This window comes from Phacochoerus africanus, chromosome 8 (genome assembly GCF_016906955.1).
Source record: "Phacochoerus africanus isolate WHEZ1 chromosome 8, ROS_Pafr_v1, whole genome shotgun sequence".
Lineage (NCBI taxonomy): Eukaryota > Metazoa > Chordata > Mammalia > Artiodactyla > Suidae > Phacochoerus > Phacochoerus africanus.
Window position 1 is genome coordinate 103,465,729 of NC_062551.1, and position 16,889 is coordinate 103,482,617.

Genomic DNA, 16,889 nt, shown 5'->3' on the forward strand with positions numbered 1-16,889 from the left:
AGATAGTATACATCACTTGTAAAATGACTAGAGAATGAGCCATGGGAGAAAAAAGGTATGAGATTATGCTGCAATGGAATTCTTTGGAGTATTTTAGGCCATCTTAAGAAGAGTCCAACTTTACAATATAAAATGCTGATAGGTCTCATAGAGAGCATAAGATGGGAAATGAAAAGTGACACTGAATTTGGTTGGGTGGCATAGGACAGGAAGACATGCAAGTGGCTTACTTAGGAACAACCTTTGTACATGTGCAAACAGAGAACATATACAACTCTTCCAAAGAGTTGCGCCATAAAAAGGAGAGAAAGCAGTAAATGAATTGGAATTCAGAACCAAAGGAAGCTGTGGGGGTTTTTTTGGCAGGGGGTGGGGGTGGAGGGTTAAGATGAGAGATAGCTTGTTTGTGTATATGCTAATGGGAATCTAATAGATGGGGAAAGCAAGATGTAGGAAGACAGGTTACAGTTTAGGAGTAATTAGTGAATGAGGATGGGAGTCTATGTATTCAGTGATAGGAAACAGAGATTGTTCCTGTGGAACAGCAGGAACCCAGCAATCATTTGATTTCATTTACACAGAAGGTAAAGCAAATGGAAGGGTAAAGAAAGTTAAAGAGCAAACCTAATCTTTTAATAAACAAAAACCATTAAAGTTTCTCGACAGTGCTAAGATATAATAAAAGTGGTGTTCTGAAAACTAACAGAAATAGAAATAGAAACTCTAGTTAGGAGGGGCAACAAAGAGGACATTCTTCTATGATTATTTCGTCTGGTAAAAGGTATAATGGAGTCTCCAAAAAGAAGAGTTTTAAAACCATTAAATGCTCTAAATGGATTCAACTTTACTTGTGCCTTAGAATTCCTCCTTCCAGATCTATTCTAGCGTGTAGGTTCCTTGAAGGCTCAACTCTAACATCTTTTCCTGAAAGCTGTCTTTAATCTGTCCAAGGAGAACATGTCGTATTTCCTTGCTTGTTTTTGTTTTTTGTCTTTTTGTCTTAAATACCTGTGGCGTATTTAAGTCTCCAGGCTAGGGGCTGAATTGGAGCTACAGCTGCTGGCCTACGCCACAGCCACAGCAACACCAGATCCGAGCAGTGTCTGCAACCTATACCACAGCTCACGGCAGTGCTGGATCCTTAACCCACTGAGTGAAGCCAGGGATCACACCCAAGTCCTCATGGATACTGTCAGGTTCGTTTCTGCTGTGCCATAACAGAACTCCTCCTTGCTTGTTTTGAACTGAAATAATTCCTCTAGGCTTCTTATTTTTTCAGCTCATCTCAATTTAACTTCAAAATTGTAAACTTTCAGGAAGACATAGGCCAAACACTCTCTGACATAAACGACAGCAACATCTTCTCAGATCCACCTATCAGAGTATTGACAATAAAAAGAAAAATAAACAAATGGGACCTACTCAAACTTCAAAGTTTCTGCACAGCAAAGGAAACCCGAAACAACACGAAAAGACAACCCACAGAATGGGAGAAAATCTTTCAAATAAATCGACTGACAAGGGATTAATCTCCAAAATTTATAAACACCTTCTGCAGCTCCATACCAAAAAAACAAACAACCCCATCGAAAAATGGGCAGAAGATCTAAAGAGACAATTCTCCAAAGAAGACATACAGATGGCCAAAAAACACATGAAAAAGATGTTCAGCGTTACTCATTATTAGAGAAATGCAAATCAAAACCACCGTGAGGTACCACCTTACACCAGCCAGAATGGCCGTCATCCAAAAGTCTACCAACAATAAGTGCTGGAGCAGGTGTGGAGAAAAAGGAACACTAGTACACTGTTGGTGGCATTGTAAATTGGTGCAACCACTGTGGAAAGCAGTATGGAGATTCCTTAGAAAACTAAAGATAGAATGACCATTCGATCCAGCAATCCCACTCCTGGGCATCTATCCAGAGAAAACCACGACTCGCAAAGACACATGTACTCTGATGTTCATTGCAGCACTATTTGCAATAGCCAAGACATGGAAACAACTTAAATGTCCATGGACAGAGGCGTGGATCCAGAAGATGTGGTACATATACACAATGGAATATTACTCAGCCATAAAAAGAACGAAATACCAGCATTTTTAGTAACATGGATGGACCTAGAAACTATCATGCTAAGTGAAGTCCGCCATACAATGAGACACCAACATCAAATGCTTTCACTGACATGTGGAATCTGAAAAGAGGACAGACTGAGCTTCTTTGCAGAACAGATGCTGACTCACAGACATTGAGAAACTTATGGTCTCCAGAGGGGACAGTTTGGGGGGTTGGGGGATGTGCTTGGGTTTGTGGGATGGAAATCCTGTGAAATCAGATTGTTATGATCATTATACAACTACAGATGTGATAAATTCATTTGAGTAATAAAAAAAAAATGGGAAAAAAAATTGTAAACTTTCACAATTAGTATAATCCCAGGCATTCTATTTAATGCAGGGAATGAGCACCAAGAAATCTTATTCAAATAGCCATGTGAAAAACTACCTTTATGTACATATCAAAATATTTAAGGATAAAATGATACAACGTATGGAATCTGCTTCAAAGTGATATGGTAAGAGGAAAGTGATGACCACTGAAGCTGATTAGTGGGATTATGGGAATTATACTATTCTATTTTTGCATATGTTCAAAATTTTTCATTACAAAACTTATTTTAATACGTTTAAATTTTTCATTGTTAACACTGATACCAAATCCCTCTATTTTTGTTTTTCCTAAACTTTTTATTATATATAAACCTACTGGAATAAGCCAAGTGTATGGAAAATAGCCGTACCTGAAAAGTAGTTTTCAAATGTGAGCTATCAAGTCCAATCCCAGCAATCCCCAAGGCAGATAAAGAACTTGGTGAAAATGCTTGAATCTGATTTCCATACTGATCTGTAACTATTATTACTATAAGAGAGGGAGGAAGTTCAATTTTAAAGTATCATTTAATAAAAGATAGATATCCATAAATATACACAATTAAAATTATACTTAAAAACTCATTATAACTTTGTTGTTTATTTTCATAAAAAATAATTACATTTGCTTTTGTAATCACTATAAAAAGTATCATGAATCTACTTGAGCACACTTACATATCTAACATGATGCTAATGTTAAATATTTTACCATGACTATCTGAAGGAAATAATTTAGTAAATAATATTCTAGATATAACAAAAATACAGGTTACATATGAATCCACTAATATATTTACTTTACACTCAATATTAACTGTTACTACTTCTAAAAAAAGTCAACACTTTTCAATAAGCTATTTTTGCCAAAGTGATTTCAGTAAGGTTAGCATAAGCAAAGATAGTGAAAACACTTCAATCTTTCCCACAATGGATTTTAAACCATTAATCGTATATAAATCCAAAGCTTTTTCTTTAAGATTATTTATGCCAAAACACAGATGTAAGGACATATTATAGAAGTGCTTTAAAGAAAGCAGGCCATACTAACCTATTTCTCCTTGAAGCTCTTGGCCCATCTGTACAGTTTTTCCTCCTTTTAATTCACATTTTAAATGTTTAGGTTCATCAGGAAGTGGTCTGAAATTGGTTAACAAGTTAAAGGGCCTTACACCATTAATCATAGAAAAAAAGTAAAGTAGTTTCAATATGCTAAAGAGTAACCATATTAATACTCATTTTCTAAAACTTAAATAATATCCCTCCAAATAACTCAATTTATATAATATCACTATTAACACAACAAGAAGTAGAGCAAAGACAGCTTGCAAAGAGAGTAGAGAATACTGACCTCAAAAATAAATACACAAAGGCTAGGTCATTACTATCTATGCTGGATTAAAAGGAAATTACGACATGAGAATCCTGAGAAAGAAAACAGATGGGCAAGTAAAAACAATTCATCAAGAGATATGGCTCTAGTTGAAGAGTCATACATCTGACAATTTTTATAATTTTTTTCTCAAACATGGAGCTGTTCTAAGTGTTGGAATAGAATGGAAATAGGTAGAGAAACTAAAGTGAAAATGATTATTAAAACATTTTGCAGGTATTTTCGCTATTGCTTGTCCCAGGAAGACTTTCCTTTAATGAAACCTTTAGTTCTTATAGATACTTGGCAGGCCAGTTAAGCAGAGGGTTATTGCGATATTGAGAATTAATCACCATCTTCAGTGAAACTTTATGCCAAAAACAATCTACCAGATTCTCCCCAAACTGTGAAAATTTCTCCATTAAAAATCAACCCTGACTTAGGTACTTCAGAGAAAAGCACTTTTGCTGCTATACGCTAAATTTTAAATATAATTTGTCCACAAACCTTACTGTAAATGCACTTTCCAAAGACACATGATCATCTTGGAATGAAACCTGGCAATAGCGCATATCTTTTACAGATGTTGGTACTTGTACATCAGGAAGCAGACCCTGTAGTAAGTGTTCTTTGTTAATCTCAGGAGTCCAATTAACCTAGGAGAAAATGTATAAATTTAAGAATATAAAGCTTAACCTAATACTCTCCTGCCACTTATCTTACTAAAGACTCTTAAAATTATAACCCATCCTTCTCTACCTCCAAGGAAAAGGTCTCTTTATGACCAGAAAGGATGGTGGTTCATATAACACCATAAAAAAAAGTATCTTCTTTGTCTTGGCTGTTGATGTTGTCATATATTTCCATGCAATAAAATAAATATTCCAGAGCTCCCGTTGTGGCACAGAGGTTAATGAATCCAACTAGGAACCATGAGATTGCAGGTTCGATCCCTGGCCTCACTCAGTGGGTTAAGGATCCGGTATTGCCGTGAGCTATGGCATAGGCCAGTGGCTATAGCTCCAATTAGACCCCTAGCCAGTGATCAATCAAATCCAAGACACATCTACAACCTACGCCACAGCTGTAGACTCACAGGATCCTTAACCTGGTGCACCAGGCAGGGATCAAACCAGCAACACCACAAAGACAAGTCAGATCATTACCTCACTGCGCCACAGCAGGAACTCCCATCTTTTGTTCTTTACTTTTTTTTCTTTCCTTTTTTAATAATTGAAATAGCAAGCAGGAGTTGCACAACACTTTCTTCCCCCACCCAAGCTGTATTATCTCTTCAATGAATTCCCAGGTCAGTTTGGGTTGACTTTCCTCAATACTGAAAAATTCTCTAAAGATCACAAACTACTTTAAAGCATATATACATTTAACTTAATAAAAGTAATATTTAATATCCTTTATTGTCAATAAAGTGGTGCATGTTTTAAAATCTCTGGAACCCAAGAAATACATAACTCTAGAACTGAGGAAAAATGTGTCATATGAAGGCCATAAGCTTAGAGAATGGCAGAAAGAAATTTAAATACAGAAACAGGCTCTCCAGTCAAAGTTTCTTCTTAACCTTGATAAGAAACTAAAATGTGGAAACACTATCATGAGAAAGCAAGTAATCAGTTCAGAAGCCACATTGCTGGTACCACTTTTAAACTACTCACCTTCACATTTGCTGAATAGACATTAAAATGACTTGCCTCCCTTCAACCATCCCCTCCCTCATTAAAGAAGGAAAAATTAAACTGGCTGGAGCAAGGGTTATTACAAATAAGATTTTAAAAATAATGTCAGAGTTCCTGTCATGGCGCAGTGGTTAACGAATCTGACTAGGAACCATGAGGTTGCGGGTTCAGTCCCTGCCTTTGCTCAGTGGAGTGACGATCCCGCGTTGCTGTGGCTCTGGTGTAGGCTGGTGGCTACGACTCTGATTAGACCCCTAGCCTGGGAATCTCCATATGCCGAGGGAGCAGCCCAAGAAATAGCAAAAAGACAAAAAAAAAAATGTCAGCTGAACACTTATTAAACTATGAGATTCTAGGGAGTCCCGTTGTGGCTCAGTGGGTTAGGAACCTAACTAGTATCCATGATGATCGGGATTTGATCCCTGGCCTTGCTTAGTGGGTTAAGAATCCAGCATTGCTGTGAGCTGCAGTGTAGGTCACAGACGCCGCTCAGATCTGGCATTGCTGTGGCTGTGGTGCAGACTGGCAGTGGCAGCTCCGATTTGACCCTTAGCCTGGGAACCTCCATATGCCACAGGTGCAGCCCTAAAGAGCAAAACAAAACAAAAAAAACAAAAAAACAAAAAATAAAAATTATCGGATCCTATATTTGGAGACTTAGGGTGCTTATAGAATGTAACAGCACCAAAGAGTAATTTCTACATCCTGTGTTGTAACAGCAACTCTCCAAAACTTTAGTTAATTAGGACCCCTTATATAAAGATCCAGAAAAGTTGGCTTTCCAGAGATGGGGGGGGGGGGTTATCTTTAATTCCCTTAAAGAAACACTGATTCTTAAAAAATTATTTTCTCAAACAAGATCAAAAGTTTTCTCTTCTCTTCGACACGTCAGAGAAAAAAGTACAGTTCTGCTCTAATACTTTTTGTTCTAAGGTGAATTTATTTAAAAATGCAAATTTGTTCTAAGGCAATTAAAATATTAGGGAACAGAGTATAAAATAAATGCTACTTTTGCTTATATACAACTTTGAAAACCCATGAAAACAAAAGTTGAGCACAGAAAACTGTACCCAGCTGAAACAAGCAATGGAGGAATACACAAAATGACACACCTCAAAAACCTACCAGGCACCTTGGTTGACTTGGCTGTGGTGTACTGAGCCACACATGGTACTACTGCATCATTTTACATAGCACAGTGATTTTGAGGAACGCCTGTGTTTCATTATAGCAGATTTAACCATACTTTGAAAGCAACAGGCACAGACTGACCACTATTTCTTTCAATCGACCATAAGAATACTAGAACTCTCTACCTTATGCGATAATAATCTAACCATTTTGGTTTGGTTCTCTGCTAAGTGAGATGCTCAAGTTTAATCATAGAGATTCACGCTATCAAGGTACAAATGATACATTTAGATGACAGCAGTTCTATGAGGACCATCTGAAGCTATTGAGAACTGACTTTCCAAGGATCACAGTTTTAGAGAGTGCTGCACCAATTTCAAATGGCCCAATTGGGGGTCTGTAGTTAACAATACTGTTTTACCATTTGCCTTGAACAGACCTTTTTTTTTTTTTTTTGTCTTTTGTCTTTTTTTTGTTGTTGTTGTTGCTATTTCTTGGGCCGCTCCCGCGGCATATGGAGGTTCCCAGGCTAGGGGTTGAATCGGAGCTGTAGCCACCGGCCTACGCCAGAGCCACAGCAACTCGGGATCCGAGCCGCGTCTGCAACCTACACCACAGCTCAGGGCAACGCCGGATCATTAACCCACTGAGCAAGGGCAGGGACTGAACCCGCAACCTCATGGTTCCTAGTCGGATTCGTTAACCACTGCGCCACGACGGGAACTCCTGAACAGACCTTTTATTTAGTGCCTTCAGAATAGCTACAAGTACACTGCTTTGGTAAAGTGGTTATTTTGATTGTGAGCACAGAAATACAGTTGTCAGGACTGAAATTTTCAGTATCAAAATAATTTTTATTTTTTCTTTTTTAAGGCTGCACCTGTGGGATGTGGAAGTTCCGGGGAGGAGGGCTGAATCAGAGTTGCAGCTGCAAGACTACACCACAGACATAGCAACACCAGATCCAAGCAGCATCTGTGATCTACCCTGCAGCTTATCCCAATGCCATAATCTTCAACCCTCTTACTTAGGCCAGAGATCAAACTCACATTCTCATAGATACTATGTCAGGTTCTTGACCACCTGAGCCACAACGGGAACTCCCCAAATCATTTTTCTAAGTACAAATTTGTCACATATGAATAATTCGCATTTCAATCAAATGCATAAAAAATAAAATTGTACTTAGCCTGTGATTGTAAATGAGTACTATTTTTCTGTGATAGTTTCTTCTTAGAGGATAGCCAAAAAAACATGTAGAGTCTTCCAAGCATAAAATGTACAAAATTCTTAGAAATAACCAATCTGTTTGAGACACTTACTTTAATTTTTTCTGCCAAAGCTGATGTTATATGGATTTCTCTTTCTCCTTCATCATACATTTGAAAAATAAGATTACGCATAACATCGCCTGCTATCCAATTAACCTCATCCTGATGTTTGATCTGGATTGCCTTTTGTCCTTCCACACTGAATATCTGTAATCTTGCAACATGGCTACTGGGAAGCAACTTAATAGTCTTCTCTACAGGTGCCACATCTTTACAACTCTAGGAAGAGAGGAAAACACAAATATATACTGAATAATATCTATACTGAAAACATACTTCTTCACTTTAATGGTGAATCTTTTATACTGCTTAAGAACTTATTTCCAATATTATGAGATCATTTTATATACTCTTAACATTCATAGGTTTTCTCATTAGGCGGACACTCTACTATTAATAATTCCATATCTTATGCCATCAAGTTATAAATAATTGACAGTGGTCACATGTGAAAAAACTAGCATGTCTGGACTTAAAAGAATTTCCTTTCCCTTTATTTGAAAATTTACTTGAAAGTGTTACAGATCTGTGAAGCTTTAATCATATGACACAAACTTGGTGACCAGCATTTATTATTATTATTTTCTTTTTCAGCTGCCCCTGTGGCATATGGAAATCCCAGGCCAGGGACTAAATCCTGGGTACAGCTATGACCTATGTTCTGACTCTGCCGGGCTAGGGATTCAGTCTGCATCACCAAAGAGATAATACCAGATTCTTAACCCACTGCACTGCAGTGGGATCTCCCCAGCATTTATTAATAAGAATACTTAAAAAGTGTGAGGAATTAAGAATTTTCCATAAAATCAGACAAATAATTGCTGTAAGATATATTATTTAATGAGCTTTCTAAAGCTTTTTCAAATCATTATAAACTAGGGTAAATGGATAGAGCTGCATGTAGCTATCTATATAAGGACTCTAGATGCCTGAAAGGGTGAGTGGGCATATTTATAATTTGTTATGGGTACATCACTGTTCCAAAGGTAAGTAAAGATGAGCTGGTATGCTACCTAAATTGACTTTAGGCCTGCAAAATTAAAATATTACATACTTATTTCATCATCTAGGTATAATACACTCCATAGGAAACAAAAACTTCAAAACAAGTCTAAGCCTAAAATACCTTTACAGTCTTATTTCCCTCACGTCTCCTTTGTCATCCATTCTACTGAAGCCCATCGACATGAGTGATGGCATATTTAAAATTTCTACCCCAGAGTATCAGACAAACAACCCATCCCCTATTATAAGCACATCTTATTTACCTAACTCAAACTAAGAGTCATGCTTTTTGGTAATATTTTCCTTTCTTTTAAAAAAATTTTAATTTTTATTACTCATGAATTCTATTACACTTATAGTTGTACAATGTTCATCACAATTGGGTAATATTTTCTAACTGCATATTACAAGACAGACCTTGATCTTTATCTTGACCTGGATTCTTCATGTTCTGTCTGTTGCTGCTCTGTAGTGTTTACATAATTATATACAAATATACTCTTGCTTTCAAGCCCAGATTCCTCCCTAATTCCAAGTCTTTTCTTCTTGAATCTTCCTATCCTTTGTAAGATAGTATGCTCAAAAGTATGCTGCCCACATTATTGAAAAAAGTAAATGCATAACCAGTATTTGAAGATTATCAAATAACCAGCTCAAAAAGAAAAGAATTAGAATAAAGTCAAATCATCTTACTTTAATTAAAAAGTAAAAGCTTTTATGCTTTTGAGGCTCAATATATGTTAGCTGATCAAGAGTTGGTAGGAAAACATCAGTTAATCAACTGATCAGGTTATTTATCATCTACCAACCATATCCATTATGAAGAAATCACATTTAAATATCTTACTTAAGTATTTCTTATCCCATTCAGCAACCTTAGGAGACCAAATGCTTTTTATCAACTGCTTGCCCTCTGCCAGGCTGGCCTGGCCTTCAGCCATGATGTATATCCATTAACAAGTATCTTACTGAGATACTAGCACAGCAATCTACATGAAAATGCTAATAAAAAATATATTTATTTCAAAAATTATGTACATACATATTAATTGTTCATATATCCTTCAATAGGAATATTTACAGAACTTTCTAAGAAACAAGTGTAAACTGTAAGAAAAAAGAATAAACTGACAATTGTCACCTTTTCATGCAGGAAAAATTACTTTTAGGAATAAGTACTCAATAGCTACAGATATTGAAAAAGGTGTGATCAAGAAAATAATACCTGATACAAAATATTATTTACAAAATATTATTTACCTTCTCTCTGGCTAAAAAAACTGCAAATATCTCATTTTAAAAAGTCAAACAACTTTACATAAAATATTTTAAAGCTGTTAAAGAATATTTGTATAAAGACTCAATAAAATACCAATGAGTAACAATAACAACTTACAGGTATTTCAATTTTTGCTTTAAGTGTCTGGTCTTTTTTAATATTCTGAACTTGAATTGCTGGTCCTGATAAAATACTGGTTCCAGAACTACTGCAATCCACAACATAGATTGGAAGGTTTGGAGCACCTAAAAACTATTGGAAGCACATAAAATAATTTAAGATCTCAATCAAATATAACAGATTAGTTAATAACTGTTATTTAAATTTTCAAATAATTCATTAAGCTACTTTCTGACTTTAAATTAGAAAGTCCTAAATATAATTTACTAATATTCTAGATAATTTCTGAACAAAAAAAGTAAATTTATAAAATTCTAAATAAAATTTGTCATTTTGGAAGAAAAACCAACTTCCTCAACCTCTATTCTTTCTTTTTTTACTTTGAGTTTTCCTTTCCTTTTTCGGTATTTTACTCATATTCATTTATCCATCCATCCCCAATACTAAAGGATATTTTCATCATTTTACTCATAAATTAAGTATTTCACCTGAAATGAGGCAAATGGACCAAGAAAGCAGAGGGAAGGACTCTATAGTCCAATACTTGGCATAGCTGGCATCTTTATTGACTGAGGGATGCTGAAACCACAGGCAATGAGATACCCCACTAGTTTCTCTATGGAGTAATCATTACATAATCTAGATGCCATATAAGGTTTACTACAGAGGAGCCAAAAGATATAGAGATTTCCATTAAGTACCATGGGACTCAAAGTAAAATCTATACATTCTAATACAACAGCTTACCTTACAATGAACAATCAGTTTTGGTTGTGCTGTTATATTCTCTGATTCATCCAAAACTTCCACCTGAAATGGGAAAGCTGTTCCATTTTCTATAACTAAAATTTCAGAATCAGGTTTCACTTTCAATCGACGAGGGGGACCTACCAGAATATTATATAATGAAATAGAGATTCAAGCTTCTAAAACCGAAATGTTAAAATAACAAAAGACACAGCTTTTAACATTTCAAGTTTCTTAATATATTTTAAATAATGCCAAGAAATAAAATGTTTAAACATTTCTAGTCCCCAAAATACATAGATTCTATACATGATTAGAGTTGTCTCAACTGAATAAATGTTTGGTCTATACTTAGTTTTATGCAAAAAGCTAAGACACAGTGATAAGTCATGCTAGAAATCACCACTACACGTAAAATCTTAAAAAGATTCTGGAAAAAAGTATTCAAGAATAAAAGTAAGGAGGAGTTCCCATGGTGGTGCAACGGGTGGTGTCTCTGGAGCACTGGGGATGCAGGTTCAATCCCCAGCCTGGCACAGTTCTGGTTAAGGATCCAGCATTACCACAACTGCTGTACAAGTCGCAACTGAAGCTCAGATCTGATTCTAGGCCCAGGAACTCCATACACTTCAGGGAGGCCAAAAAAAAAAACCAAAAAAAAAACAAAAAAACAACAAAAAAACCCACCTTCCATAAGCAAGAAAAAAAGTAAAAGTTTATTAAACTACTTTCTATTTTTGCTTTTTAGGGCTGCACCTGTGGCATATGGATGTTTCCAGGCTAGGGGTCAAATCAAAGATACAGCTGCCAGCCTACGTCACAGCTACAGCCAGGAAGGATCCAAGCTGCGACGGCGACCTACACCACAGCTCACAGCAACACCAGATCCTTAATCCACTGAGTGAGGCCAGGGATCAAACCTGCAACCTCAGGGTTCCTAGTCAGATTCGTTTCTGCTGCACCACGATGGGAACGCCTTAAATTACTTTCTTATATATTTGTAACTCAAGTTTACAACAAACAGTTATGGAAACATTTATTTTAATTTATAATAATATTAATTAATAATTTTTTACTGTATGCCAAGCAATGTGTTAAGTTTAAACACTACTCTCACAATCCTTACAATTATCTTAATCAAGAATGTAATATTATTATATTCATTTTATGGATGAGGAAACTGGGATCCAGGGAGATTAAGTAAGTATTCTGTCCAGGTCACATGGCTACTAGGTGGCGGATTCGGGTTAAGTCCCAATTTGTAATCTGAAACCTCTTAACCATTATCGCTACACAGTCTCGCTTCCTACTTTACTACCTTTGCTCTCAAATTCCCAAAAAATGTCAGAACCATCTGGTTAATAAGAATTTCACTTGAGTGGATTTGAGCAATCTATATTTTAGCCAACTTCTTACAATAAAAGCATTATAAGTGTTAACATATAACAATTTTTTTCTTATACTAATGGGCCAGTTTTTACTCTTTATCAATTCATGCCTGAGGGAAAGCTCAAACCATATGAATTTGTTAAAGGACATAGCAAATATGTTTCTTTTCAGTGAAAGCATTTGAAAAGGTCATATATGGGAGTTCCCGTCGTGGCGCAGTGGTTAATGAATCCGACTAGGAACCATGAGGTTGCGGGTTCAGTCCCTGCCCTTGCTCAGTGGGTTAACGATCCGGCGTTGCCGTGAGCTGTGGTGTAGGTTGCAGACGCGGCTTGGATCCCGCGTTGCTGTGGCTCTGGTGTAGGCCGGTGGCTACAGCTCCGATTGGACCCCTAGCCTGGGAATCTCCATATGCCTCAGGAGCGGCCCAAGAAATAGCAAAAAGACCAAAAAAAAAAAAAAAAAGAAAAGGTCATATATGGACATAGGTATGATGGGGTATTGTTAATATCAGAGCTAAAACTTACAAACCAAGTGCTGTTCTAGGTGTTTTACAAGGACATGTACTTCTCACTCTGCACAGCATTGTGTTAATGAGAACTCATGCATAGTGGAACTGTGTCCTCCATTCAGTTACCACCAAACCATGCAAAGTCAGGGCTGCCTATCTGAACTCATTCAATCCTCACAAAAACCCTGCGAAAGTAGGTATTATCTTATTTTACTCATGAGGAAACTAGTAACAGGACAAGTATACCTTAATGGTAAGTGTCAGAACTTAGATTTGAACCCAGAAGGGCTAATGCCTGAATATACCCTTTGAACCTCCACAGGGCATTTTTGGCCCTGTGTAATGCTACTATAACTTCATGTTCAACTTGATAAATCATTATTTAAATTAACATAAAAGCCTAAGAGACTTTAATTATTTTTCTTTTTTTTGCTTCCCCCCCCCCCCTTTTTTGGGCTGCACCTGCAGCATATGGAGGTTCCTAGGCTAAGGGTCAAACCACAGCTACAGTCACCAGCCTATATCACAGACACAGCAACGGGGGATCTGAGCCACGTCTTCAACCTACACCACAGCTCATGGCAATGCTGGATCCTTAACCCACTGAGCAAGGCCAGGGATAGAACCCAAAACCTCATGATTCCTGGTCAGATCTATGTTCGCTGCACCACAACGGGGAACTCCAAGACTTGAATTCTTAAAATATGAAATACTTACAGTTATATCAGAAAATGATAGATCCAGTTTTAACATAGCATAATTTGCATAATCCCTCAGAATAGTTCTCCAATATACTTTCAATAGTCATACTTCCCCTTTAAGATGATTTTTTGAACTGCATCTAGTCTTCCTAAATGTTTTCCTACTTTTTAAGTGGTCATTTTCTGCCAGTGCTATATTTGGCATACAAATGTATTTTTTTTTTGTCTTTTTGCTATTTCTTGGGCCACTCCCGAGGCATATGGAGGTTCCCAGGCTAGGGGTCCAATTGGAGCTGTAGCCACCGGCCTACGCCAGAGCCACAGCAACGTGGGATCCGAGCCGTGTCTGCAACCTACACCACAGCTCATGGCAACGCCAGATCGTTAACCCACTGAGCAAGGTCAGGGACCGAACCCGCAACCTCATGGTTCCTAGTCGGATTCATTAACCACTGCGCCACGATAGGAACTCCTCAAATGTATTTTTAAGATTTATATCATAACCAAACCAAAAAACATTTAACCTTTATAGGTGTCATTGTATTTTATCATAACAATGTTATTTAAAAGGTAAATATTAGGAATATTTCTTAAAGTATTATTACCTGGTAGTAATCTAATTTTCAAAATCTGTGTGTCTTCTTTTAAACCCGGCAGAGTAACTTTCAGATTAAAATTCTGTTAAAAAAATATTTTAATTAAATCTAAGTTCTAAATAAATACCACTTTGATTCCAACTTATGTTATTTTATTTTATTGGCCAGGCACACAGCATGCAGAAGTTTCCAACCAGGGATCAAACATGTGCCACAGCAGTGACCATGCCAAATCTTTACCCACTAGACCACCAGGGAATTCCAATTCTGACTTATTTTTTGCTTTTCATTTTCATACCATTATAGAAATCTACTCAGCAAGTTTATTTTGACTAAAATTATCACATAGATGAAAAAATAAATTTTTATTGCTTCTGTATAGACAACAGTCTTTTCTCTTTTCAAATTCAAAAGGCATAACCCTCTGAAAATTATTAGAATCAGGAGGGGATTATAAAAAATGTGAAAATTAGTAAAGTGGAAAAAAACCTAAACGTATCTAAATATAATGTGGTGTTCTGGTTTAGATCCTGGAATAGAAAGATACTAGTGGAAAACCTGGGGAAATGTTAATTAAAGTCTGTAGTTTTGTTAATAGTGTTTTATCAATGTTAATTTCTCAATATGAATAAATATGTAATAGGTATATGAGATGTTAACAGAGGAAGCTGAGTGATGTATATATGTGAACTCTATACCATCTTTGCAACTCTTATGTAAAAAGTTACTTCAGAATTAAAAGTTATTTAGGCCTCTCAATATCTGCAATGGCACATACTCTCTCTCAATAAATCTACTTCTTCCCTTCTGCACTGAGACAGAATCTGAACTTCAGTCAGTCCTGAGACCACAAACTAAAGCCCCTACCCAGGAGGAGGACAGCAACCAGAGGCTGAACACCAGATTCCTGGAGCACCGCCTGGCTGCCTCACCACCAACCAATCCGAAGGAAGTCACACACCCTGTAGCCCTCACCCCAAATTTGCCTATAAAAACTTCCCCCAAACTATTGAGGAGTTTGGGTTTTGGGAGCCCTGCAATAAACCCCTCTCTGCTTCAAAAAAACAAAACAAAACAAAACAAAAAACAAAAACAAAAAAACACAAACCTAAACTAAAAGTTGTTTAAACTCTAGAAATCTATTTAGGAAGCTTATCTTACTAAGTCAAATTTTCCACGAACTTCAAGTTCTTTTTCCATAGGAACTCCCTATTTTAAACATTTTGACAAGGAAAATTTTAAAATATATACTGAAGGTACTCATACCCTGGGGGGAGGCAGTAACATATTATTTAGGTTATGTTCCCTTTGGTCATACAAATCTATCAGTGGCTTTACATACCAAATTAAAAAATTATCTTATTGGAGCTTATATCTTTATCATCTCTAACCTTATTCCTCCCAAAACACTTCCTTTATCCAAATACCAAACCTATTACGTCTATAGAAGTGAGCTAAAGTTTCTCATATTTTTGTTTTTATTCTAAGAAAAAGACTTAAAAATGGATGGAAAAAGGTTGGAGAAGAAAAAGAAAAAACATAGTATTAGATAACTGTTGGAAATGGTTTTGAATGTGAAAAGACTAGAATAAAAATGCAGGCAGTTGGAAATAATTCATAAATGTTTAACAAAACAAGAGTAGCAAACACACTGGTCTTTCTCAGAGATTTAAATGGTAATGGTAAGTTGGGTGACACAATCCTGATTAATTCCTAAGAACCTGGTATTACTGTAATCTTGTCAAAAAAATAGGTTATTCAATTTTAAATTTCAAATTTCATTCTTACCATGTAAGAAATAAACATGTATCTTAACACTTAGGTATAACACTTACCTTGCCTTGACAAGAGTTTACAGGGCCCTTAGCTGTAACGCCTTGAATTACGCAATTTGGTCCTTTGGTTATTTCTTCATAATGTAAAGATAAACCACTGGAAAAAATAAGTTACTTTTAAACTTTTCCTCCATAACCTACAAATAAGTTGCATTTGTGTTCCATTTTATCCTATGTCATTCTTGTGCTTAATTCATTTTTCTAATAAGATAGTGTTTTTTAAAATAGGGAGAAATAAAGGAACAGAAGCAAACTCTCATCAATTTCTTCTAGAAAGAAAAATGATTCAAAAATATTGATAAGTGATACCCCTGGACCAATTAGTAAAGATACCAGGTAGGAAACAATCAAATGCCAGACAATGTATACAGGTCAAAGAAAATGAAACATCAAAATCGGTCAGCTTTAAGGATATCCTCAGACTTCCCCTGGATTCTTTCAAATCATTCACTCAGTGGGATTTTAGAGAATTTCTGGCACCTAATTAAACTAAATGGTTAATCAAATATAGCCTTGTGATAATGTAACATTGCTAGAATGTGTACTGAGAGCCTCTAATCTACTACCATGAGCAATGGGAGTAATTCCTAAATACCTTTAACCATCAGTGTCAACATTTTACACTGTCAAGGGGTAAAGTGAGAAAAGACCTAATTATTCTGAAGAATGGAACTGAAATATTTACAGATATTACCTGAATAAGTTACAAAAATTAAACATGTCTTATGTGAAAAAAAAATTATA

General features: G+C 36.2%; 1 protein-coding gene across 5 annotated transcripts in view; it reads right to left on the reverse strand.

Annotated features, from left to right (window-relative positions):
* Positions 1–16,889, reverse strand: part of SMCHD1 (structural maintenance of chromosomes flexible hinge domain containing 1) — a 151,793-nt gene that overhangs the window by 62,022 nt on the left and 72,882 nt on the right. For all 5 annotated transcript variants that reach the window (XR_007136643.1, XR_007136645.1, XR_007136644.1 and 2 more), the window contains 8 exons: positions 16,146–16,242; positions 14,320–14,392; positions 11,114–11,253; positions 10,364–10,498; positions 7,954–8,181; positions 4,314–4,462; positions 3,486–3,574; positions 2,806–2,924 (listed from right to left, as the gene is read on the reverse strand). Coding sequence is in view for 1 of the 5 variants with exons in the window: in XM_047793835.1 (XP_047649791.1) it covers positions 2,806–2,924; positions 3,486–3,574; positions 4,314–4,462; positions 7,954–8,181; positions 10,364–10,498; positions 11,114–11,253; positions 14,320–14,392; positions 16,146–16,242 (1,030 nt within the window). In the remaining 4 variants the exon portion in view is untranslated. The remainder of the gene's footprint in view (positions 1–2,805; positions 2,925–3,485; positions 3,575–4,313; positions 4,463–7,953; positions 8,182–10,363; positions 10,499–11,113; positions 11,254–14,319; positions 14,393–16,145; positions 16,243–16,889) is intronic.